The 26,372-nt window shown below is 40.6% G+C and overlaps 1 protein-coding gene across 1 annotated transcript in view; it reads right to left on the bottom strand.

The window, feature by feature from the left end:
* LOC124803216 overlaps positions 1-26,372 on the bottom strand; it is a 200,073-nt gene that overhangs the window by 139,024 nt on the left and 34,677 nt on the right. The window contains exons 2-4 of the mRNA XM_047264399.1: positions 25,610-25,797; positions 16,231-16,813; positions 4,094-4,327 (exon numbers count right to left, since the gene is read on the bottom strand). Coding sequence (XP_047120355.1) covers positions 4,094-4,327; positions 16,231-16,813; positions 25,610-25,761 — 969 coding nt within the window. The 5' untranslated portion in view covers positions 25,762-25,797. The remainder of the gene's footprint in view (positions 1-4,093; positions 4,328-16,230; positions 16,814-25,609; positions 25,798-26,372) is intronic.

Below are 26,372 nucleotides of genomic sequence, written 5' to 3'. Positions count from 1 at the left end.
CTGCCCTGGCCTGCACATTCTCCAGATCTCTCACCAATTGAAAACATCTGGTCAAAGGTGGCCGAGCAACTGGCTTGTCACAATACACCAGTCACTACTCTTGATGAACTGTGGCATCGTGTTGAAGCTGCATGGGCAGCTGTACCTGTACATGCTATCCAAGCTCTGTTTTGACTCAATGCCCAGGCGTATCAAAGCCGTTATTACGGCCAGAGGTGGTTGTTCTGGGTATTGATTTTTCAGGATCTATGCACCCAAATTGCATGAAAATGTAATCATGTCAGTTCTAGTATAATATATTTGTCCAATGAATACCCGTTTATCATCTGCATTTCTTCTTGGTGTAGCAATCTTAATGGCCGGTAATGCACTATGAAAGATACAAAAACAAACCAACAGATCAGGCAGCAGACAGTAGTGGGAGACATACTCATGAGATTGATGAAAATTAAATGGAGGTCGGCAGAACATGAAGACAGAGTAATGAATGGTTCCCAGCTGAAGGAAGATGTTTGCTGGCTTACAAAGAGATACAAAAATATTATGAGTTTGATGCAATGGGAGATGGGCAAACGACATAACATGCAAAACAACATGAGTATGACTGAAGATCATAATGCAGGGAGAAGTATAGATGTGCCGAATGTCTGGAAAAGGATAATGATAATGATGATAATCATGGAATACTCAGAGACACAAGCTATAAACAGAAAAATATACCGTGTTGCTATTACAATTTGCTTTTATGTCCTCATTGGACCACTTTAGTCAATCATTTCTTGATCCTCTTCTTCAGTAAGCACATATTTCGTTCTTTCTTAACTGCCCAGTACCCTTTCATTCGTTCTGATCTTTCCTGCCTTTCCTCATGTGTAAATACTCTTTTCATTGTGTGTCGTTTGTCTAATTTGGGTTTAAATCTTATTTTCCTGTCTTTCAGTTTCTTGAGATTTTCTGTCTTGTTTTGCAGATCAACCAAGGTTATATCTAGTTCTTCTCTATGTAATTTCCTTGATCCATCCTACTTGTTGCTTCAGATTCCACAGTTTCTGCATAATTTTTCTTGTTAATCTGATTCCTGGTGTCCCCATTATGTCGCAAAAAAAAAAAAAAAAAAAAAAAAAAAAAAAAAAAAAAAAAAAAAAAAAAATAAATCCTCTTTTTACATTTAGTATCTGTGATGGGCTCCAGTTCCCTGCACACTTCTTCACTCGACACTATCTGCCATTGTTCTTCCTTCTGGTATTTTTTATTTATGCATGTTCTAGATATTCTTCTCTCTACTTTTAATGTTTTGTCGACTCTGTTTCTCTGAGTGACTTTGAAAACAGTCTCGCTTGTGTATGTTACCTCCGGCTGAACCACCGTCTTGTAGTGTTTTAATTTTGTTTGAACTGATAGACATTTCTTATTGTATTTAGACCATGTTCGTTTTTGAGCTTTTATCATTTTATTGGTTCTTTCTTACCAAGCAGGTTTTTGATCCAAGTTGTGTGTTATAATCTCACCAAAATATTTAGATTGCTTCATTATTTTAATTTTTCTGTTGTCTACTGTTACGTGGTCTACTACTAGCGGGTCTGTTACCATCATCTCGGTCTTTTTGAAAGATATCTGGAGTCCTACTTTTTGCACTACATTTTGCAGGCTCATTATTTGATTTCTAGCTTCTTGTACATTATTAGATAGTAATGCCAAGTCATCTGTGAATCCTAAACAATTTAGGTTTATATCATATATGTTTCTATCATATTTCTTGGTTCCAATTGTTATGTTTTTAGGATTCTCTTTGTACCATTCTCTCATCAAGTATTCAAGAGCACATTTGAAGAGCAGTGGTGATAGACCATCTCCTCGTCTTACTCTTTTTTTAATTGTAAATGGCTCAGATAGTTCTCCTCAATATTTTACTTTGGACTTGGTGTTCGTAAGGGTTAATTTTATCGATTTTTATTAATTTGGGATGATGTCCAAAATTTTTTAATATGTCCAGCATAGAAGATCTGTGGATGCAATAATAAGCTTTTTTGAAGTCTACAAAAGTTGTGACTAGTTGCTTCTGTCTCCTTTTGTAGGCATCCATTATTAATGTTATGTGATGATCTGTTCTGGACAGGGTCTAAATCCTCCTTGATATTCTCCTAGCTCCTTTTCAAGTTGGTCTTTACAGCAATTGTAGAGTATGTTTTTTGAGTCATGTTTCTTTGTTTTGTGAGTTCCAAGTAACATTCTTCTGTTTTTGACTCTGATACCTTAACTAGACGTGGTGTCTATCTTCCACAGTTTTATCACATTCGTCATTCCACCACTGGTGTTTTTCCCTAGGATTTATTGGGGCTACTTGTTCAGCTATTTGTTTCAATTGAGGAATAATTTCATCCAGATCATCTGTTATTTTTATATTCCTAGTTTGTTCTTCATATTCCTTGTTATTTATCAATTTATGAGGGTCACGGGTTCTCTTTCTTTTTGGGTGGGATTTTTTCTTTCTCAGTGGGGTGAGCTTAATTTTTATTTTTATCAAGTAATGATCTGCTCTAGTGTCAGTTCCTCTCAGGACTTTCACATTGTAGATTTTCTTGTGGTAGTTCTTATCCATGCAGACATGATCCAACTGCCATTCTCCTTTTGTCCAGTCTGGGTGTTTCCAGGTTTTAAGTTTATTTGGGCTTCTCATGATTTTGAGATCATGTCATGGTTTCTACAGAATTCCACCAGTCTCATGCCATTCTGGTTCGTTGTGCTAGCCATTTGCCTATTACATCTCTGTACTTCTTTTCCCTTATTAATTGGGCATTAAAGTCCCCAATTATAATTTTGGTGTGATTTTTGTTGGTGTTTATTGCTGTCTGATGCAAAAGCTCCCAAAATCCATCCACATCTTCTCTGTGGTCTTTTCTATTGTTTTTGTCATTAGTTGGGGCATCTTGTGTATGTTCTATTTACTGCTTTTATAGTTAATGTTGAGAGCCCAGGAGATTGTGCTTTGAATTCTATTATGGAATCTATCACTTTGAGGTTGACCATGAATCCTGTTCCAAATTGCAGGCATTGCTTCATTGCTCTTTCCATTGGTATTCCCTTCTAAATTCTATATCCTTGTGATTCCATTGGTTCTTGATCCGTGTTTCTCATTTTTTAAAGTTCGGTTATCAGAATCCCCTGCCGATTCATTTTGTCTGTCAAAATTTTGAGTTTACCTGGTTGAACTGGTTGAATGAGAGAATTTATATTGTGCGTCGCTATGTTACTTATCTGTCCTGTCTTGAGTCTAAGTTTCTGTCTGCTGTCAGTCTTGGGTAATTTCAGATGCTCGGGCTCATCTAAATTATCTTTTAAATGACTGCCCACCATATCCGAATGCAGTCTTTCCTGGCTGTTGCCAAGCGGTGGAGTTTTCCTTAAAAGATTTCCTTCCAAGGTTGACTGTCAAAAGGGGTTAAACCTTTTGTGGAGCAAGCTCCGAGTTACAGCTACGGTTGTGAACCGTAGAGGGGCCCAGTTGTTTGCGGTTGAAGGATACACATTTCCTCTACACCCTATTAATGCTATGGTTTTCCGCCAATACTCAGGTGGGTGACTGCAGTGGTTTCCCACTGGGCGATGGGATCGCCACAACCCTACGCCATAAATATACCATGTATTGTAATGTTTTTGACAATGATTCAAAGAACAATTCTTAACACTAAAATGACAAGCAGGATGCCACTGAATCCAAAGAAATTCTAATGATGAAGTGTCAAATGGTGCAACTGTAACACGAACTAGGTGCACTAGTTAAAACAATTCTTGAGTGCAAATTGAAGTTTTGCAACAGCAAATGACACCAGCAAAGATTCAAATGAGGTAAATTTAGCGAAAAAACACAGTGAATCAATCTCTCTCTCTCTCTCTCTCTCTCTCTCTCTCTCTCTCTCTCTCTCTCCCCCTCCCTCTGTGTGTGTGTGTGTGTGTGTGTGTGTGTGTGTGTGTGTTGAGAGACAGAGAAAGAAAGAGAAAGATCAGCTAAGAAATTGTCTGTTAAAGGCCATGCAACATACATGGTATTTCATTTATAAGACTCATTTTAGCCAGTGATGTGGGAAATACAAACCATCTCAGGTGGAGGGGCATTAACAAACACCACATCGTCTTCTTCTACCGTAGCAGGAGTCTTCTGCGAGGACAATGCAATACGACGCCAGTCTGCAGGGGATAGCCGGATCTCTGGCTCTGGTGGTGCTGCTGGAAGCATGGGTCCAATGCCTTCACTGTGGCCCCCCTCTTGTGTCACTACCTTGGCAATGCCTGCTGCGCTAGCTGCTTCATCAAGCAGTGTCTCTAGCACCTATGTGGCAGAATTGAAGCCAATTATTTGGAGATCACAATTACATTATGTGTAAGGATTTACAACTTCAATTACTGCATTAACATATTCTCAAAAAACTAATAAATGCTAACATGAGCAATTTAAATTTCTTTATTGACATGATGTCATTGTCTTTCTTAGCAAGCTGAACTACAATAAAGATCTCCGGTCGAGTGAGTTCGTCAAAATTATGTGGCTTTTCTGTGAGTGTCACTTCCATATTCTTCTGGCACAGTAACAAGATAGTCTCTCAGTTGGTTTATGTAGGTGCTGCAGCTACAAATTAAGTTCTACTCGGGATCCAATACTGGCTACAAAACACTGTGAGTACTCCCCGCCAAGAGCCAACTGAAAGGCATGCGAGGTGCAGCCTGACTCTCTGTGCCAGAAGTTGAATGCAGTTCCATTCCCACCTGCCCTTGGGCAAGGGGAAGTGTTGGCTCACACCTGGCAACAGCTGTATACGGGTAATGAAAACACTGCCATGACATTTTGCAATTTTGATGAACTCACTCACCTGGAAATTCAAATGCCTTTTATTAGTTCTTTATTGAAGAACTTGTATTCTCCTTCAAAGCAGACAGACACAGACAAACACACTTTGTTACATTACCTAGTACTGTGGCCTCACTGAAGCAAAATTTTTGAATTGGGTGGAGCAGGGGAGAGAATAAGGAAACAAGAGGCAAGGGAAAGATACAGGTCAAGTGAACATAGGGACCAAATGTTAGGAGAGGGAGGACAAGTAAAGGAAGAGCATACTAATACTGAACCGTGAGGCTCCTGCTGGTGAACATGTGGCCTTTAGTCAGGGGTTTAGAATCAGAACAACGTACCAACAAAATTGTTTTGAGATGAAGGCAAAAGAAATTTTGCAACACTAGAAATGCTATTACTACACCACCAAATTCATATTGATGATAAATGTGATATCTCATAGTTCTTAGTGTGTGTTTACATTCATTCAATAATTCCCAGTTTTAACATTAAGACAGTGGTGAAGCAGATAAGTCAAAATGGCAAATTTTGTTGATACATCATTATGACTCTAAACCCTCGTAGTGTGTTGCACACTATCATATATGAGGCTGGGGTTGGAGTGAATGACACAATAGAACAGAACATGAGATCACTGAGAGAATAGTGTGGATGAGGACTGACATACAATATGTGATCAAATGTATCCGGACACCCCCAAAAACATACATTTTTCATATTACGTGCATTGTGCTGCCACCTACCACCAAATACTCCATCTCAGCTACCTCAGTAATCATTAGACACTGTGAGAGAGCAGAATGGGGTGCTCCGCAGAATTCACGGACTTTAAACATGGTAAGGTGATAGGGTGTCACCTCTGTCACTCGTCTGTACACAAGACTTCCACACTCTTAAACCTTCCCTAGGTCCACTGTTTACGATAGTGAAATGGAAATGCGAAGGGACACGTACAGCACAAAAGCATACAGGCTGACCTCGTCTCCTGACTGACAGAGACCACCGGCAGTTGAAGATGGTCGTAATATGTAATAGGCAGACATATATCCAGACCTTCATGCAGGAATTCCAAACTGAATCAGGATCCACTCCAAGTATTATGACAGTTAGGTGGGAGGTGAGAAAACTTGGATTTCATGGTCGAGCGGTTGCTCATAAGCCACACACACACACACTGCTAAATGGCAAACGACGCCTCGCTTGGTGTAAGAAGCATAAACATTGGATGATTGAACAGTGGAAAAAGTTGTGTGGAGTGATGAATCACAGTACACAGTGTGGCAATCCGATGGCAGGGTGTGAGTATGTCGAATGCACAGTGAATGTCATCTGCCAGCGTGTGTAGTGTCAACAGTAAAATTCGGAGGTGGTGGTGTTATGGTGTGGTTGTGTTTTTCATGGAGCGGGAATGCACCCCTTGTTGTTTTGCGTGGCACTATCACAGCACAGGCCTACATTGATGTTTTAAGCACCTTCTTGCTTCCCACTGTTGAAGAGCAATTCGGGTATGGTGATTGCATCTTTCAACATGATCGAACACCTGTTCATAATGCACAGCCTGTGGCTGAGAGGTTACACAACAATAACATCCCTGTAATGGACTGGTGTACACAGAGTCCTGACCTGAATCCTATAGAACACCTTTGGGGTGTTTTGGAATGCCGACCTCGTGCCAGGCCTAACTGACCAACATCGCTACCTCTCCTCAGCATTCCGTGAAAAATGGATTGCCATTCCCCAAGAAACCTTCCAGCACCTGATTGAACATATGCCTGCGAGTGTGGAAGCTGTCATCAAGACTAAAGGTGGGCCAACATCATATTGAATTCCAGCATTACCGATGGACGACCCCACAAACTTATAAGTTATTTTCTGCCAGGTGTCCGGATACTTTTGATCACATAGTTTATCTACAGATCTACTAAATACTAAACTAATGACAGGGAGCCAGGGAGTAGCAAAATTTAAGAAGTTGATTTTGCAGGAGAGAGGTGTGAGTTACTAGATGTGTATAGCACATGTACAGAGTCCAATGTAAATCATGATTAAAATAACAAAAATAAGTGCCCATTTCTTTCCAATATTTGTGATGTGTGAAATATGTCAAAAAGGAAAGGATTGCCACTTTCCATTAGTTATTGGTGATTTTAGCACTAAGACAGGAACACACAAACAAGGTGAAATGGTAGCTGGATCAACAAGAGAAATAAGAGAAGACAGCGATTAGTGCAATTTGCAGAATTTACTAAAATGCCTTTAATGAACATCTTTTTCAAAAAAGTATCCTAAATAGAAATGGACATAGAGAAGTCTCAACTTCAATGTTAAAAGAGATAAACTTTATACTATTGAATTCCCCTTATATAGTTTATGGCGTCTTTGTTTTAAAAAAATTCAACACCAGCAGTGACCAACAACTAGTAAGAGCAAGGACTGACATAAATGCATGAGAAGAAAGGTATAAATTTCTGGGAACCTAACAAAACTTAAATGAAACAAAGAAAAGCCTCTAGCAAGTCCTCTTAAGGTAAAATTTCAAGACTCGCCAGAAGAAGATCTGGCAAAAACAATTGTTTTAAGTACACAAGAAGTTGATGGCTCAAGTAAGAATAAGGATAAAACTGAGAAGGGAAGTTAAAATTCAATCTGTCCGTGACGTGAAAAAAGTGTTCTCAACTGTGTAAAACCCTGAGAAAAGAAAAAGCCGATTTAAGGAAAAACAAAGAGGTCATTTGCAGTTTCCATCTGAAAAACAAAACACAAATAATCTAAATAATAGCTTATTGTTGGCCAGAAGTAAATTACTGCAATAGATGGAGACAATGTTGGCTTGCCTATACCAGCCCAGAAGCCATGAGTGTTAAAGTGCCACTTTTGGGATGGGAAGTGTGCCGGCCCTCGATCAAATCTGCCCAGTGGATTAACAACGAGCATCAGTTTGTCAGCCAACCCAGAGGGGATTTTTAGGTAGTTTCCTGTATCCCACCAGGTGAATACCAAGGTGGTACCCAAGTCTCATCTCAGTTACATGTTTTGTAAACATTTAGAAAACTTCTGTTCATTTTCGCATGAATAACGGTACTAACTGGTAGCTAGGTTACACATATTCCACCCCAGAGGGTAATGGGGTGGTGATAGTATGTGCATCCGGTCAATCCTTAAATTAACCATGCCAAATCCATTTAGTAATCATCCTGACCTTAGGCCAATGTGGGACAAAGGCATAAGAAAAAGAAGGAGAATGGTAGGCTTACCAGTGAAGAGGAAATTTTAAATATCATCATTAATTTTTTCAGTCACCTGTTTATATGTAAAAAAAGGAAGAAGACAGAGAGAGAGAAGGCGAAGAAGAAGAAGAAGCTGTTTACAATGGACGGCAAATGACATCAAACAATCTAAGAGGGTTACTCAGATTGTCTCCTAAATCGTTTATATATATGAGGAACAGCATAAGGCCTATAACATATCCTTGAATAACATCAGATATCACTCAATTACTACAAACTTTGAAACATGAATCCAGTCACACAATGGAGACGATACTCCATAGGCACGCAGTTTTATAATAAATCACTTGTAAGGAACCCTGTCAAAAGCGTTCTGAAAATCAAGAAATTGGAATTAATGTAAGATCCATTGCAAATAGCACTTATTATTTGGAGTGAATAAACAACTAGTTATGTTTCACAATAATTATATTCTCTAAATGCTTGGGACTGTGTGTCAATGAATCATTTTCTTTGAGGCAATTCATAATTTTCAAATGCAGTATATGATCCAAAATTCTACTCAAAACTGACACCAGTGATATGGGTCTGCAATTGAGCAGATTACTTCTATTTCCATTCTTAACTACTCATGCAACCTGTGAAACTTTCCATTCTTTAGGTACACATATTTCATCGAGTACGTGGCCATTACATCAGCATACTCTGAATGGATTCTAATTGGTATACAATATGGACAGTAACACCTACCTTTATTAATTGGTATACAATATGGACAGGAATACTTGCCTTTATTAAGTGATGTAAGCTGCTTCACCACACATAGGGTATCTACTTCTAAGTTAGTCATGTTATCAGCTGTTCCTGATTTGAATTCTGGAATATTGACTTCATCTTCTTTGGTACAGATATTTTAGAAAATGTACTTAGTAACTCTGCTTCAGTGGCACTGTCATCAGTAATGTTACCATTGATATCACACAGAGAATGTATTGACTGTGTCTTGCCAATGACAAGGCACCTCGAGATAGTGCTGCTAATAAGGCGAGTACACTGTTTGTTTGCTACATATTTTTACAAGCTTTAAACAGGAGTGACTTATTTTTCAGTTACCTGTGTAGCTAACAGTTTATTTTTGTTATTTCCTGCATGTTTGAGTGCTTACTAGACACAGCCTTTTCTTTTAATTACAGTGTAACGCACAGTACCACTGTTGTTATCAACCCTTGTATTGACCCTCGTATCATACAGGCTTTTGTTTGTTTTGGTTAGAACAGCTGAGTTTCGGTTAGACCGTCAGTGACAGAGCACCTTGAGTTCCTGCTGCTAATAAGGTGAGTACACCATTCATTTACTACATATTTTTATGAGCTTCAAACAGGAGCAACTTCAGTAATTGATAAGAACTGTGGTTGCGGTGTACAGATGCAAGCTGAGTTTATGACCCTTCGCTCTCAGCTGAAGGCGGTGTTGGTTTCCGTCACACAGTTTGGGGCTGCTGCCAAGGGACATTACTGCGGGGGGGGTCGGATGCAGGGATGCAAGGGACATCGAGCACGTACCATGTGTCCCTTCATTGGTCCACTGCTGTGGCTGCCCCGGGTACTGTCGGCACTCAGCTTGACCCCACCCCTGAGTGAGAGATCATTCCAAAGTCTGGCAGGCAGCAAAAGCCTTTCTGAGGGGCCGATCGTAGTTCCTCCCCAGTTGGTCTGACGAACAGGTTTTGGGTGTTATCTGTGGCTGACAAGGTCCCTAAGATGGATGCAATTGTCCGCACTGTTCCAGAGGAAGCTTCTAAGCCCACAAAGTCTAGGCATTCACAGAGAGCTGCTAATTGGGAGCTTCGACAGTAGGCATGTAATGGGGCCCCTTAGGAACATGGCTGCCAAGGAGGGGGAGAAAGCCAGTGTGCACTCCATGTGCATAACAGGGGCAGCCATTCCAGATGTGGAAAGGGTGATTCCAGATGCCATGAAGAGTGCAGGGTGCAGCCAACTGCAGGTGGTGGCTCATGTGGGTACCAATGATGTGTGTTGTTTTGGATCCGAGGAGATTCTCTCCGGTTTTGGGCAGTTAGTGGAAATTGTAAAGACTGTCAGTGTTGCTTGCGAGATTAAGGCAGAGCTCACCATCTGCAGTATCGTCGGTAGAACCAACTGTGGTCCTTTGGTGCAGAGCCAAGTGGAGGGGCTGAATCAGAGGCTCAGGTGGTTTTGTGATAGTGTAGGCTGCAGGTTCCTTGATTTGCACCATCAGGTGTTGGGTTTCCGGGTTCCTCTTAATAGATCAAGAGTCCACTACGCACAGGAAGCAGCTACATGGGTAGCAGGAGAGGTGTGGAAGGGACTGGGCAGTTTTTTAGGTTAGAAGGTCTCAGGAAACCACAGAAAAGGTGTCCATCTAAAAAGGGGCAGGTAAAACAATAAAGTAGTTGCAGTATTGTAGTTGTAAACTGTCATAGCTGTGTTGGGAAAGAATCAGAGCTCCAAGCCCTAATAGAAAGCACCAAAACTCAAATAGTTGTAGGTACAAAAATCTGGCTACAGCCAGAAATAAATTCAGCTGAAAGTTTTTCAAACAACTTAACAGTGTTCAGAAAGGATAGATTAAATACAGTTGGTGGAGGAGTATTTATTGCTGTCAGAAGTAGTTTACCTTGCAGTGAAATTGAAGTACATAGTTCCTGCGAAATAGTATGGGTAGAGGTTATACTTGGCAATGGGACTAAACTATTAATTCGATCAACCAATGCATTCAACAGCTCATATTCTGCATTACATAATCTCTACCAAGGTACTTAATCAGCCATGCTTACAAAAAATTAGCCATTACATCTCTATTTGTTACTGCTGACAAACTTTTTCTTTGTTCATCGAGGTTTACGGCAGACACTAATTTCTTTTGCAGTAAACATGTCTTCAAGTCATTGACCATATCTCCTGCATAAATAATTATCCAGAACACAGTGTGCTTTAGTTATACCAACAGCAAAATCCCATTTCATATTCACTGTTCACTGGAACACATACCATTCTTCCGACAATACGTGAACAGAAACAGTTACTGAATGTTTGGGAATGAAACTGATAGTACAGACAATATTTAGTTAATTTTGCGGTACTTCAGTAACTATAACAATAACAAAAAGATAGCCAATGCATTATCAAGATGTGATGTCAGACTATAAGGTGCAAAAGAACCAATTTTTTTTTTTTTTTTTTTTTTATCTAATAGATTTCTCAAAATCATAAGAAAAAGATGCATGTTGGAGATCATGTGAGAATTAAAAAACAGTCGACTGAATTTTTTTATGTGAAAAGTAAACATTTTACTGAGAAACTAACTACAGAAATATATGTAAGCTTCACTTCATTTACATAACACATAAAGTTGACTACAGCCAGAGCACCTTCATCATAAAAGAAAAATATACCATGGTGCCACACTACTTCTATTGGCATTGAGTCACATGCACACTATGTGACTGCCATGTATCTGCTATGCCACATGAGTTGGTGCCCTGCCTTAGGGTCATGGAAAGATCATAACTCTTTATCTGCTAAAGATACAATGTGATGCTGTACTATATTTGATGGAATTGGATCCACTGAGATGGCTCGCCTATTTCCTCTTTCCAATCACTGTGTGTGTGTGTGTGTGTGTGTGTGTGTGTGTGTGAGAGAGAGAGAGAGAGAGAGAGAGAGAGAGAGAGTGAGAGTGAGTGAGAGAGAGAGGGGGTGGGGAGGGGGAGGGGGGAGGGGGGAGGGGGAGGGAGAGGGGGAGGGAGAGGGGGGAGGGAGAGGAAGAGGGAGAGGGAGAGAGGGGGGAGAGAGATTGGGGAGGGGGGGGGGGGGAATGTGTTTGCGTGCACAATTTCTGGTGTTGTTATAGTTGTGCATTGTTAGTATAAGTGGTAGATTAAAAAATCTGATTTACTTTTGTCTTTTTCTGGCCATATGACTTAATTCAAAACATAATTTAGTCAGAATCTATGAAGAATGGATATTCGTACACCGAAATAAAACATGCATTGAGGCAGGCACGCAGAAATCATACTGACGTACAGGCTACTGCAAAATCTAAGGTTTTCCTGTCGTTTGTTAAAAATGTAACGGAAAGAATAGGGAGGATCTTCAACGAAGCGGAATATTACCGTAATTTACAAGCCCGCCAGGAAGATACAGGAATACCTTAAGCCTGCCAAGGACGCTCACAAACCATTGGAAAAAGCTGGAGTGTATAGGATCCCATGCAACTGTGGAGATGTTTATGTGGGTACCACTAAAAGAACTGTTTCTAAACGTTTGGAAGAGCACAAGGGCAATTGTAAAAGAGGAGAAACGGAACGATCAGCTGTTGCGGAGCATACTTTCCAGCCAGGGAACCACAATATTCGTTTCGAGGAGACGCAAGTAGTAGCGGCCACAAGCGGATATTTAGAAAGGCTCTACAGGGAGGCAATCGAAATCGCTAAACACCCTAATAATTTCAATCGAAAGGAGGAGCTACGAACCCCCTTGAAGATGTCTCCCACAGTCGGAGATGAAACGTTGGGAATTGACACAGAAATCATCAACCGACCACGGCATAACAGCCCGGATAATTATAATGCACATAATCTATGGTAAGTGCTTCAAGTTTGTAAAAGAGATTTCAAACCACACTTCTTTTCTTCATGGATTTAAGTAATCTATGAAATTGAAGATATTGTAGCGATGTGTATTTTCAAAACAACAAAACTGCTCTTCCCATGAGTGAAACTAGCAATTGGCTATCCTTAACCAAAAAGTTTACTTTCTTTAAGAGAGATCAGAGGTAAGTCTCTCTGGTGGGTAGGCCTGCCATGCAAATCAGTCACAAGAGACACATCTGGTCTTTTCACACTGTAGTACATTGTTGGAGTTGTTTGAATAGCAATCCTGCCCTTTATTTCAGTGTACATGCTACATTACTTCAAAAGTAGTGGTTAAAACTCCAAGATTCATTTCGATACCACAATGGTTTACTAACATGGAGGAGGCATTGAATTGCAGAGAGGTACAATCAAAATACTACTAAACATGCTACACATATAAGCTTTCAACCGAAGGCATTCTTCAGAAACAGAAAGCACACACACATTTACACAAGCACAACTCACACACATATGGTCAATGTCACCAGCCCCTGTGGCCAGACTGTGGGCTACAACTTCATCTGATTTTAGCAGCGATCCGAAGCGGATGGCATGGATAAAGAGGCAGCCTGAGGTAGGGAGGGGTAGGGATAGCAGGGTAGATGCAAGGGAAGATGGTGTGCTGCCTCAGAGGGTGCTAAGACAACTTGAGGTCAGGCGGATTACGGGACCGTAGGACATGTTGCACAGAGTGTTCCCACCTGCATAATTGAAAAAAGCTACTTCTGGTAGGAAGGATCCAGATGGTGGACGCTGTGATTCAGTCTTTAAAGTGAAGCACAGCATGCTGGGCAGCTTGTTCAGCAACAGAGTGGTCCAGCTGTTCCTTGGCCATAGTTTGGCAGAGGCCATTCAGGCTGACAGATAGCTTGTTAGTTCCATGCCCATGTAAAAAGCAGCACAGTAATTGAAGCTTAGTTTGCAGATCACTTGGCTGCTTTCACAGGTAGCCCTGCCTCTGATAAGGTTGGAGATGCCTGTGATGGGACTGGGGTAGGTGTCAGTGGGAGGCAGTATGTGACGTACCTTACATCTATATCTACTGCAGGGATACAAACCATGAGAGAAGGTGTTGGGAGCATGTGTTGGATAAAGATAGACAAGGATATTGTGTAAGTTTGTTGGGCAGTGGAATAGCACTGTGGGAATGGAAGGGAATGGAGTACAATGGGCAGGATATTCCCCATTTCAGGGCACGATGAGAGATGGTCAAAACCCTGGCAGCGAATGGGATTCAGTTATCCAGTCATCGGTGCTATGAGAGGAGTGCTCCTTTGTGGCTGGAAAGCGGTCATGTGGGAGGTGGTAGGCAATTGGAGGCGAGGCATGTGAGATCTGTTTTGGACATGGTTGGGAAGGTAATTTTGGTCTGTGAAGACCTCAGCGAGAACCTTGACATATTTGGAGAGGAGCTGCTCATCACTACAGGTGCTAAAATCATGGGTGGCTAAGCTGTTTCGATGGGGCTTCTTGGTGTACAATGGGTGGCAGCTGTCAAAGTGGAGGTGTTGTTGGTGGTCGGTAGGTCTGATGTGGACGGAGGTACTGATGTAGCCATCCTTGAGGTGGAGGTCAGCAATGAGGATGGTGGCTTGGTGGTTAGTGGAAGTGCAGGTGAAGCTGCCCCCTCCCCCCTACTATGCTATCCCTTCACCTCCTTGTGCCATTCCTCATACTCTCCTCCACCACACACTTCAGATTGTTGCTCAAGTCAGACGAAGCTGCAGCCTGCAGTCTGGCCGCAGGGGCCAGAGATAGTGGCCATGTGTATGTGGGTTGTGAATGTGTGTGCACCTCCTGTTTCCAAAGAATGTCTTTTTGCTGAAAGCTTAAATGTTTAGTACTCATTTTGATTGTGTCTGTCTGCAACTCAATGCCTTCTCTATGTGATGAGTATATTATAAACAGAAGTGTGACAAAAAAAGATATCTGAAAGAGCATAGCTAAAGGAAGCTACACTCAGAATATTGCCTGTCGAAGTACCAACATTTTAGTTATGCGCAATTTGAAGCAACTGTTTCCTAAAGAAACACAGAAAAGTATGTATTATAAGGTATGCAGAAATCCTAAATTAGTCACAGTTATCCAAGAAGAATATTAATAGGCAAGTGTTACACAGAATGATGTATAATCCAAACTGCAAGAGAGTAAAATGAACTGTTAGGAAATGCATCACAGATCTCTAGGAAAATTCATTAATTAAAAACCAAGAAACCATTTCATTGCATATGCTTCATGATATTTGTTATTGTTTTATCTCGACTAAATGACTTGAGTCTGTTTAAGGTCTACAGCAATGAGATATATGCCTTATTTTTCTTTCTGCTGTGACTGTATCATCTATTTAGCTAAAGTCTAAAGTATACTTTTAAATCCTTTTGGAGTAAATTAATGTAATGACAAAAAAGAATGTATTAACTCACAGTGCAAAGTTAAAAATTATTTTATTTGTTCAACTTCTAAATTTGAACAGTTAACTATGATATCTGTTCATGATGCTATTTATTTTCATTCAAAGAGAAAGCATTTTGGGTTTTATTTTCAGCACCAATTTCCCTGTTCTTGTCAAAATCAAATTTCCTTTTGCGGAGGTAAATTTTAATGGCTTCAAAGTGGTAAATTATCTTATACTGTTTATAGTTCTCTATCCATATGATAGGCCCGTAGTTTTCTCTGCTCTTCTACCGAAAACGTGATTGCTTTGGGTGACAACCACTTTTTTTTCCTAAATTATTTTGGCCAGCACCGAGCTTCTCTCTGACTGTGTTTTGTATTTCAATCTGTAAATGTAGATGCAACTTCAACAAACCCTATATACCTATGTTCAGAGTGTAACTAATATGCACACATCATACATTTTTGTTTCTGTGATGCAGCTGGTTTGTCACAGATATTTATAACACATAATTGTCTAATTGAGCCACTGAATCACACAGTTATTCAACAAAAACAAAGACAGTAAAACAGTGCTAAAGCTACATAATCATATTCAGTTCAATATAAGGTAATCTAGATGCTTATTAGTTGTGCAAATTTTATAAGCTAACTAAGTATTTATTTAGTTAATATCACTGTACAATGGGCTTCACATGAAATGAGTAATAAGCAATCATATGAGATTTCAAACATCAGTACTCAGTAGTACAACAGGAAAGCATTTAAGCATTTTCATTTCCAGTGTTTGCTCTTTTTGTTTAAAATAATCACCTGATTTTGAAAAAGCTTCCCTTTGCACTCTGTGCCAGATAATGAAAAAAAGGACACACAAATGCTTTGACTTGTTAAGCACTCCTCTTCTCTCCTACCACTGCTTCATCTCAGCCTCCTCCTATAATCTTCCATTTGCAAGGTGAGATGTACAAATGAGCTTTAAAAGAATTTATCGAGGAGAAATAAAGAAGAGAAAGCTACAGAAGGTGAAAGATAATACTAGCAACTCAACTGATACTAGAAAACATTACTGATATTGGGTGACAAACCTCAGTGCGCTCCTGTCCCATGCTACTTAAGCAACGTTTGAGCTTATCAGTTGTGGATTCAAGGGCCTTTCGCCTAGCCTCTTCTGATCCGGGAGGTGGATTTGGTTTTTGTCGGCTTTCAATTTTTTGTAACTGATTCCCTCCTGCTTTCTTTTCAACATTTGCTTTCGTTTGCTGCTGTTGCTGTTTTTGCTGCTGCTGTTGTTGTTGCTGCTGCTGTTGTAGTTCTTGTTGTTGCTGCTTCTTTTGTTGTTGCTTCTGTTGCTGTTGCTTTTGTTGCTGTTGCTTTTGTTGCTGTTGCTGTTGCTGCTGCTGCTGCTGCTGTTGGTTGTGGTGGTGGTGAAGGTTCTGCTGTTGCTTATTGTGCTTTTGACTTTTAGGTTGCTTCTGTTGCTTTTGACGATTCAGCTGTTGTTGCTTCTGTTGCTCAGTGTGTGTCTTTGGTGGCAGTTTTGAAAAATTAGCACCACCAGGCACAAATCCTGTGGCTTGGGGTACTTGTTGCCACCCCCATGATTCCTGCTGTAACCATGGCATAAGCGAATTTGGTGTCCATGTTGGCTGTTGTTCAAAGCTCATATATCTGAAGACACAACAAACAGAACACAAATGAACTACACAGAAGTTATAGTTGAATACTGTGATAACAAGTGGTTTGACTGGGTCATTAAAAACAATAAATCATACTTCATCAGCTTAAAGAATACTCAAAAGGAAGAAAGAACATTCATATAAACAGATCCGACCATAAACATTAAATACAAATAGTTCGATTAATATGATCCTGGGAAGTCATGGGTGGAATACAAACAATGGAAGGACGCGTACAGCTGAGGCATCAAATTGGTCGACACATACAAATCATTGCCTGAGATGAAAAAATATATATCAATAAAATAAAATATAATAAATAAACACCTAAACTAAAAACAGTAATCCTACCTTTAGCTGTTGTGGAAGTTTTAGAGTCCGGAGAAAGGGGGGGGGGGGTGTTGATCAGTATTCTGGATCAATTAAACATGAGTAACCTGTGTAGGGGAACCTTCATTGTCTGTGATCTCTGGTCTTTCCTGACCACTTCCTAATGAGCTTCTTTTCCTTCTCTTCATTAGTCTTATTTTTTAATGCATGATCTAGTTAGGCTGAACTGGAATGTTTTACTCTTTTGTTGCTACTTGAGATACTAGAACGAGTAGACTGTAGGGAAAATGCAGCTCTCAAGAACATCATAGGCTTGGTTCACAATATTACATACTTTCACATCACTTTCATCTGTCCGCCTGTCTAGAAACTCTCTTGTATCTAAAAGGGTTATATCACTACAAATAACATCTTTCTATAATTAAGAATGTGATGCACTTCAACAACAATGGACTAATTCTTTAGTTCTTTTCCCTGGTGAGGTTAAAAGCCTTCTTTAGTGTCATTATGTTAACTAATGATAATCCATGCCACAATTTCTTTACAAATTTCAGTAACGAAGTTAGTCTCCCAAGTGTAGTATGTAGACAATTTTTCAAAACTTCATTCCCTCCTCCTTACAGAAGTAAACCAATATGCATACACTGGGTGTTCCCTATTACAAAAGATGATCAAGAGGTCATTGGTTAGCCGTTATTAGTGCCAAATTATACAGAAGTAGAGGACTTTTACAAAAAGTCCTGCCATCTCTGAAATTTAGCTATTATCATCATTCTCTCTAATGTATAACATATCACCATCACAACTAATGGCAGCTTCTTTAACAATCACAGAGTTTACAGTAATCAAGGAATGATGATGATAGCAAAAACCAGCTCTAGAACTTGAGTTTCACCAAATACAAACCCTGTTACTGCTGGCTGAGCTCCCTCAGGTGATTACAATTAGCACCACCAAAATGACATGTACAGCGTGTGATATGTTACAAAGGCTATGAGAGTAATCTCTTTCACATTAAAGCACTGAAACTGGTTGGAAATTAGTCCATCCTCAAGCACCTTTACATGAAAGGTGTTTTTCAATGATATATTTTATCTCTTTGGAAAAATGATGTGGTCTAGTCCTTGACAGAAGAAAATAACGGCTGTCCCCTATGAAATGTACCAAAATACACCTAATTTCATACCAGTTGTCTTCGTGATAAATTTAATTGGCATGCAGAAAAACAATGTAGAGAAACTTAACTGCCACATGAAGTTACACATGAAGTTACAAAGGAAGTGCGCAGTCCTGATGAAAATTATGTGCACTAGCAAAATGCAGAATAGGTCGCTGAGGAAAAAGTCATTGACTGGAAGCAAGCTGACTTATTATTCCAATATTATGTGTTTTGGGCTCTGTCATGATCAGCAGTGTCTGCTTATGATTATAACTACTACAACATGTAATGTAAGTATCTGGGTGCAACATCATTTTCCAGCCTATTTGACGATGGCTACATCCAAAACCTGTAATATTCGAATAATGAAGTCAACTTGCTTCCAGTCAATGATTTCTACCCCAGTGACCTATTCGGATTTTTGCAGGCTGCACACACATAACTTTTACAGATGCTGATCACTGATAAGAGTAGATCAAAACAAATTACTGCAGATAAAAAACCAAAGGTTGATAATATTAGGTTCTTTCATATTCCTGAAGTTATTGGTGCCCAAAAGATATTCCTTGTGGTTCAATGAGGAGCACTTATTTTGTTCACATTTACTGCATTTTTGGCTAAGAGCATCAGCGAGCATGCTACTTTTACTATAAAGTTGATTTTTGCCAATATTCTCAACATTATTTAGTGGCTATAATGATTTTGACTTTCTAGTCATTACCAACCGCCCATGAATACTGCTTGCCCAACGGCTAAGACAAAAAGTCCAAGCAATGTTATGGGCTTCTGATAATGACTAAACCATTGAAACAGGTACAGCCACAAAATAATGTTGTGAGTATTGACTGAAATGAACTTTATAGAACAGTTACTTCTCAAAATTCAGTCCAGCCGTTCCTTTATATTCACCTCTCAATTATTGTGCAGAACAGCAGCACATTGGTCTTTCACTGGCAAAATGGAACAGTTTCCCAGCACAAAATGGTGAACAAGTAACTTGCCTAAGATTCTGCATGAGACAATTCACAGCAGGCCACGAGAATTTACTAGGGATGTTTCCAGAAAGCCTCATTTCCAGCCATACAACATACGCCATTATAGACAACTACAAGAAGCTGTGCTTTCCATTGCAATCAGTAACAGTGGATAAAGATGGATAGTATGTACCACATAATTCAATGAAGTTCCCCACTTCTTTGAACATCGCCTTACACTCTCATCTCAATGCTGACGAAGGAATTATTTTGAACATTTTGCAAGAGAAACTGTTACATCCATATGCCTTCCAGTTACTGTGTCACCTGTCGCCGTAAAATGTTTCTTATTAACAAAAATTGGTTCAATAGGTACCAGAAAAATGTCAAGAGTGTTTCTGACCCCTACTCTCTTATCCAGTTTATTTCGGTGAACTATGAAGGCAATATCAGACTAATAACAGCGCACTCACAAAGGCATTTATGTGGTCATTATTCTTACACTCCATATACGAGTGGAATGGGAAGAAACCCTTATATAAGGTACATAGGGAAATACCCTCCAAGAGCCACTTCACAATGGCTTGCCGACTATATACGTAGACATAGAACACAGAAAGTCAAGTGTTACATGAAACTGAGTAAGCTATACAACATTTGACATAAAGAGTAAAAAAAGGTGTGTGTGTGTGTGTGTGTGTGTGTGTGTGTGTGTGTGTGTGTGTGTGAGAGAGAGAGAGAGAGAGAGAGAGAGAGAGAATGGATAGCATGATAGAAGAAAAGGAAGATGGTTCTCTTTGGCATGCAAAATAATGTTGAGAGAGAGAATGGGTAGCATTACAGAAGAAAAGAAATATGGCGCTCACTGGTAAACAAAATGTGGATTAATTCCACAGGGTGAAGCGAAATTCGCACAGTCTGGCTTCACAGCATGACTCCTGACATGCCAGCGATAAAAAAAATGTCCCTCGCAAAATTTCATTCAGAAAGTACATCTGACAGAAAAAGGCCATTAAATAGTGGCAACCTGGCAACACTGTAACCACATGTATGTTAACTACCTCTCTCAGCAAATATTAGTCGTGCTGTACAGTCGGTGCTGTGGACAGAGTTTTGGGTTAGCATGCAGGAGGTCGATGGTTCAATCCTGGATTGAGGCATATGTTTTTTATTTGGTAAATGCAATCCAGGTGGTACAGTATCTGGCATCTTAATCATCAACAGCGATTGCAGCGGGTCCTCTAGAAAAAATTTGCACTTACATAGTAGAATCACGGAAATGGAAGATTGGTCAGCTTTGTAAGAAGCCCTTTCCATGTTGTGGGCATGAATTTATTCGGACCACTTCATCTACTAGATGCGAAACCTGCTTTCTCTGTACCCTCCTCCAATAGTCCCATAGATTAGATCCAACTATTATTCTTGCCTCATTCAGGTCCATTACATTTCGTTAGGGCCTTACATTACCAGTAGAACTAGCAACATGCTTCATGAATAATGTCCAAACTCAGTTACTATTTGTATGTGTTATCACCATGGTCCCACTAATTGTGCCTTTCAACATTGAGTCTAGTAACCACATGCTGTTTAGTACATATCTCAATGATTTATTATTATTATTCGAAACCCAACATTTCACAATTGGAGATGTTGGGATGAATCAGGCAGAACAATGTCTGTCATAGGGTTTATGCACATTAGGTGGAACAGCGCGCAGGACTGTTGGCATGTTTATACTATAAGTGCTGTCCGCCAGACAGGGACTAGTTGCGAGAAGAGTAACGCATCTGTGACAGGCTCCAATGTACAAACATACACCTATTGAATTTTCTCATTGTAAACTTCTAAACCAGTGTGGCAGACATATGGCACACACAAACGATGAATATGTGGATATGCTTCTGGTCCTCAGTGCATCTGATAACTGAGCTGGTGTTGCCACTAGTGAATATGCTGCTAGATATCCACATACAGACGCCATCCAGATAAAAATGTGTTTCGTCGTCTGGAGCTGTGCCTTCAGGAGTCAGGTTCTCTCCTTCCACCATCGCATCACAGAGGTTGTCCACGGACTCGCTGTACTCCAGCTACTGAGAAAGCTATTCTGGAGGTCATACACCAAGAACCTCATCAAAGTACATGTAACATAGCAAGGCAACTGTGTTTCTTGCAATGCATGGTCATTTATGTGCTGCTTGAGCATGGACTGCACCCCCATCATTATGCTTTCACACAGCACCTGCATCCTGCACAAAGCCACAAGCGGATGCAGTTCTGTGAATGGTTCCAACAACAACAGGAAGCCAACGATGACTTCATGAACACCATAATATGGTCAGATGAAGCAGCATTTACTCGCAAGGGTGTCTTCAATATGCACAATGCCCATCACTGGTGTGAGGTTATCCCGCACGTCACCCCCGACCGTGGCTATCAATTTTGCTTTGTTACCAACGTCTGGGCCAGAATATTGGGCGACAGGTGTTTAGGTCCCTATATGTTGCCTGACCTGTTGACTCCACGAATGTATCATGCATTCCTCTCAAACTACCTGCCTGATGTGCTGGAAGTTGTTCCACTACATGTTTGGCAGATGATATGGTTCCAACATGATGGTGCACCTCCACACTCTGGAATTAATGTGTGACAGTATCTGGACAGCATATTTCCAGGGCAATGACTCAGACATGGAGATCCAGTTGCATAGCCAACGCGTTCACTTGACCTAAATCTCCTGGATTTCTTCCTGTGGAGACATCTGAAGGAGCACATGTACTCTACACCACCAACAAATGTGGAAGAATTGGTAGTGCGTGTTCATGCTGCACTTGTTACTGTGGATGCAGCTTTGCTGTGAAGGGTGCACAGTTGCACGATCTGATAGGCTGCGCAATGTTTGGACGTGCAGAGAGGTTGGTTTGAGAATCTGTTGTTCCTAGGACAAGGTATTCTGTTGTGAAGGTCATGAAGTCATTAACATGGACATTAATAGTCACTGGTTGCTAATTTGTGACACCTGAACACATATTACATGTAGTGTAAATGACATGTAGATGTTGTATAATTGTACTGTGCTATCATCTTTAGCATCTCGAAATTGATATTGTTTTTGTATTGTTCTGTCCTATGGCACGTCATTTATTTCAACTGTCTATTTCTTATTTGTCTAACCACTTATTTGTTATGTTAAGCATTACACAATGTTGTAAATTTAGGATACATGTGACCTAAGAAACAGTGTATATTACGATATGAAATGTCAGAATGAAATTAGCAAATTAAAAAAAATACACCAAGCCAGGATCAAATCCTCGATCTCCCGCATGCTAACCCAACACTCTATTCACTGCACCAACTGTACAGCAAGACTAGTATGTGCTGACAGAGGTAGTTACCATACATGTGGTTACAGTGTTGCCCGATTGCCACTCTCTAATGTCCTTTTTCTGCCAGATGTACTCGCCGGACGAAATTTTGTGACAGACACTTTTTTATCGGTGGCATGTGAGGAGTCTTGCTGCGAAACCTGAGTGTGCGAATTTCCTTTCATCCTGTATAAGGTGCAGTCAAATGGAAACGAGACAGATAGGAAAAAAGCAAGTATTGTTTATTATTTCAATAGCAATCACTGTAATCATTTATACAATCGTCCCACTGTGAGGCAAGACAGTCAGAATGTTTTCCAATGCCTACAGAACTGTGATTCTACCCAGGCACACATCTCTTTATCCAAAGCAGGTCAAAAGCCAGAAATGTCTTTCTTCAAGGCTCCAAACATCCAAAAATTGCATGGGGAGAGACTGCAGCAGTAAGGAGGGTATGTAAGGACTTCTCTACGAAACTTCTGCAGCATACTCTAAAAATGGGGGCAGACCCACATGTTGCCAGGGTCATTTCGAGTATGCTGTATATGTTTCACTAGGAAGCCCTAACACATCCTCCATACAGTCCCGACTTCCCCCACGCAATTTCCATATTTTTGGAACCCTGAAGATAGACATTTGTGTCTGCCAATTTGTGTTTCATGGTTCCATAGGCAACTGCACACATTTTTCCATGAAGGCACTGACCATCCAGTCTCACAATGGATAAATGTGTTAACAGTTTTGGTGATCACTTTTGAAATAATAAACATTTTACCTACTTCTTCCCATGTGTTTTGTTTTCATCTGACTGCTCCTTATAGTAATAACAACAAAACTGAGGGGTTGGAAGATGGGAGGGGTTGGGGTTGGGGGTAGTGCAATGTCACGGAAACAGAGATTTGGTATGAAAAATGACAGGAGAAAAATTCATGGTAACTGAGTTGGAAAGATATGGGCAAGGAAGGGGGGAAAGTAAAAGTTTTAGGCAAAATGTCTGAGGGAACTGTGGGTGCGCAGTGCAGAGGAACTGGGCCTGAGAAGAAGGGCATTCAAATGTGTCACAAATAATACATATGTGTTGTTCATTAAGTAAATACAGGTAAACCAAATTGCAATTGACTCTAAAATTGTGCATAGAACATCAATCTTAACATTTTGCAATGACTGTTCAACAAACTGATGAAGATTTTGTGATGCACAATAGCAAAGTTCTGCAAATTCATCCAAAGAATAGATAAATCGAGGCTACAAATGTCCCAATAACACTTCATTCATGTGGATTGGCAGAGATGAACACATTCAGATTGATTGGAAGGTATAACATACGCACAACTGAAAAATTTAAAGGTAAGCATGCAACAACATCTTGGTAATACATTACTGGCCACTAAAATTGCTACACCAAGAAGAAATGCAGATGATAAACGGGTAATCATAGGACAAATATATTATGCTAGAACTGACATGTGATTACATTTTCACGCAATTTGGGTGCATAGATCCTGAGAAATCAGTACCCAGAACAACCACCTCTGGCCGTAATAATGGCCTTGATACGCCTGGGCATTGAGTCAAACAGAGCTTGGATGGCGTGTACAGGTACAGCTGCCCATGCAGCTTCAATACAATACCACAGTTCATCACGAGTAGTGACTGGCGTATTGTGACGAGCCAGTTGCTCGGTCACCACTGACCAGATGTTTTCAATTGGTGAGAGATCTGGAGAATGTTCTAGCCAGGGCAGCAGTCGAACATTTTCTGTATCCAGAAAGGTCCGTACAGGACCTGCAACGTGCGGTCATGCATTATCCTGCTGAAATGTAGGGTTTCGTAGGGATCGAATGAAGGGTAGAGCCACGGGTCGTAACACATCTGAAATGTAACGTACACTGTTCAAAGTGCTGTCAGTGCGAACAAGAGGTGACCGAGATGTGTAACCAATGGCACCCCATACCATCACACAGGGTGATACACCAGTATAGTGGTGACAAATACACACTTCCAATGTGCGTTCACCACGATGTTGCCAAACACGGATGCGACTATCATAAGGCTGTAAACAGAACCTGGATTCATCCGAAAAAATTATGTTTTGCCATTCGTGTACCCAAGTTCATTGTTGAGTAAAACATCGCAGGCACTCCTGTCTGTGACGCAGCGTTAAGGGTAACCGCAGCCATCATGTCCTAGCTGATAGTCCATGCTGCTGCAAACATCGTCGAACTGTTCGTGCAGATGGTTGTTGCCTTGGAAACGTCCGCATCTGTTGGCTCAGGGATCGAGACATGGCTGTACGATCCGTTACAGCCATGCGGATAAGATGCCTGTCATCTCGACTGCTAGTGATACGAGGCCATTGGGATCCAGCACGGCGTTCCGTATTACCCTCCTGAATCCACCGATTCTACATTCTGCTAACAGTAATTGGATCTCGACCAACGCGAGCAGCAATGTCGTGATAAGATAAACTGCAATCACAATAGGCTACAATCTGACCTTTATCAACGTCGGAAGCGTGATGGTACGTATTTCTTCTCCTTACACGAGGCATCACAACAGCGTTTCACCACACAACGCCGGTCGACTGCTGTTTGTGTTTGAGAAATCGGTTGGAAACTTTCCTCATGTCAGCACGTTGTAGGTGTCACTACCGGCACCAACTTTGTGTGAATGCTCTGAAAAGCTAATCATTTGCATATCACAGCATCTTCTTCCTGTCAGTTAAATTTCATGTATGTAGCACATCATCTTCGTGGTGTAACAATTTTAATGGTCAGTAGTGTATTTTGGTACAACAATGATGCAACTCCTATGCACACAGCTAACTGGCATTACACAATTTTGGTAGACTTCACTGCATGTCACATTTATGTATACAGTGTTTAATTGCCATTCTGACAGCATTCATATAATGTAAATTGTATGTAGATGAATATATCAAAATAATCAGTAAGACTTACGGATCAGGCAACAAAGAAAACTTATGATTGGGATATCCTTGATTCCCAGGTCCACCTGGAGGCCAGTGATGTCCACTGTGACCTGCTGCATCGTTATTCCTCCCTCCAGACCCACGTCTCCAGCGGAATGAATCACCTGAATACCTGCTCATGGTTGAGATGTAAGTTCATGCCATTTGGTATGATACCTGAAACAGATTTTGTATAAAACAGTGAGTAAAAATATTTACAGTGATTGAGAGGATAAGCTACTGTTCCCATATGAGAGTGGATGTTGCATGGTACACACATGATGACTACTTACCACTATATACATTAGTACAAAACTTAGGGGTGACACAGACAAAGCAACATAACATATTGACAACTTTGTGGAAATGACTGAAATACAGAAGCATGTTGCCAGAAGTCTCCAAGTCATGCACAGAAAGCTAGATGTCACATGGCGTGAGGTCAGCGTGGCTATAGCACTAAATGGGGCTAGCCACACAACAGCAGGCAGTTGAAGGAATGGTATAACACTGCGTGTCTCAATCAGACAGCAGTTACAGTGCACTGTGGTGGTGTTCTTCATTACAGTATGGGCCGGAGAAGAACATTTGGACTAGAACATGCATTGCCATCCATGGTGATGACATCCCATGTTAAGAAACCACACCCCACCTTTTGCAATTGTTACGGTGTAAAGTCAAGCGCCGGCAGAATGCCAATCAGAAATGGTAGAGCAGAGAGGGCTGTGACAAGACATTAGCCAATTGTACGC

Source organism: Schistocerca piceifrons, chromosome 1, assembly GCF_021461385.2.
Source record: "Schistocerca piceifrons isolate TAMUIC-IGC-003096 chromosome 1, iqSchPice1.1, whole genome shotgun sequence".
Taxonomy (NCBI): Eukaryota; Metazoa; Arthropoda; class Insecta; order Orthoptera; family Acrididae; genus Schistocerca; species Schistocerca piceifrons.
The sequence above is the reverse complement of the archived record's forward strand: the minus strand, read 5'-3'. Positions and strand labels throughout refer to the sequence as shown.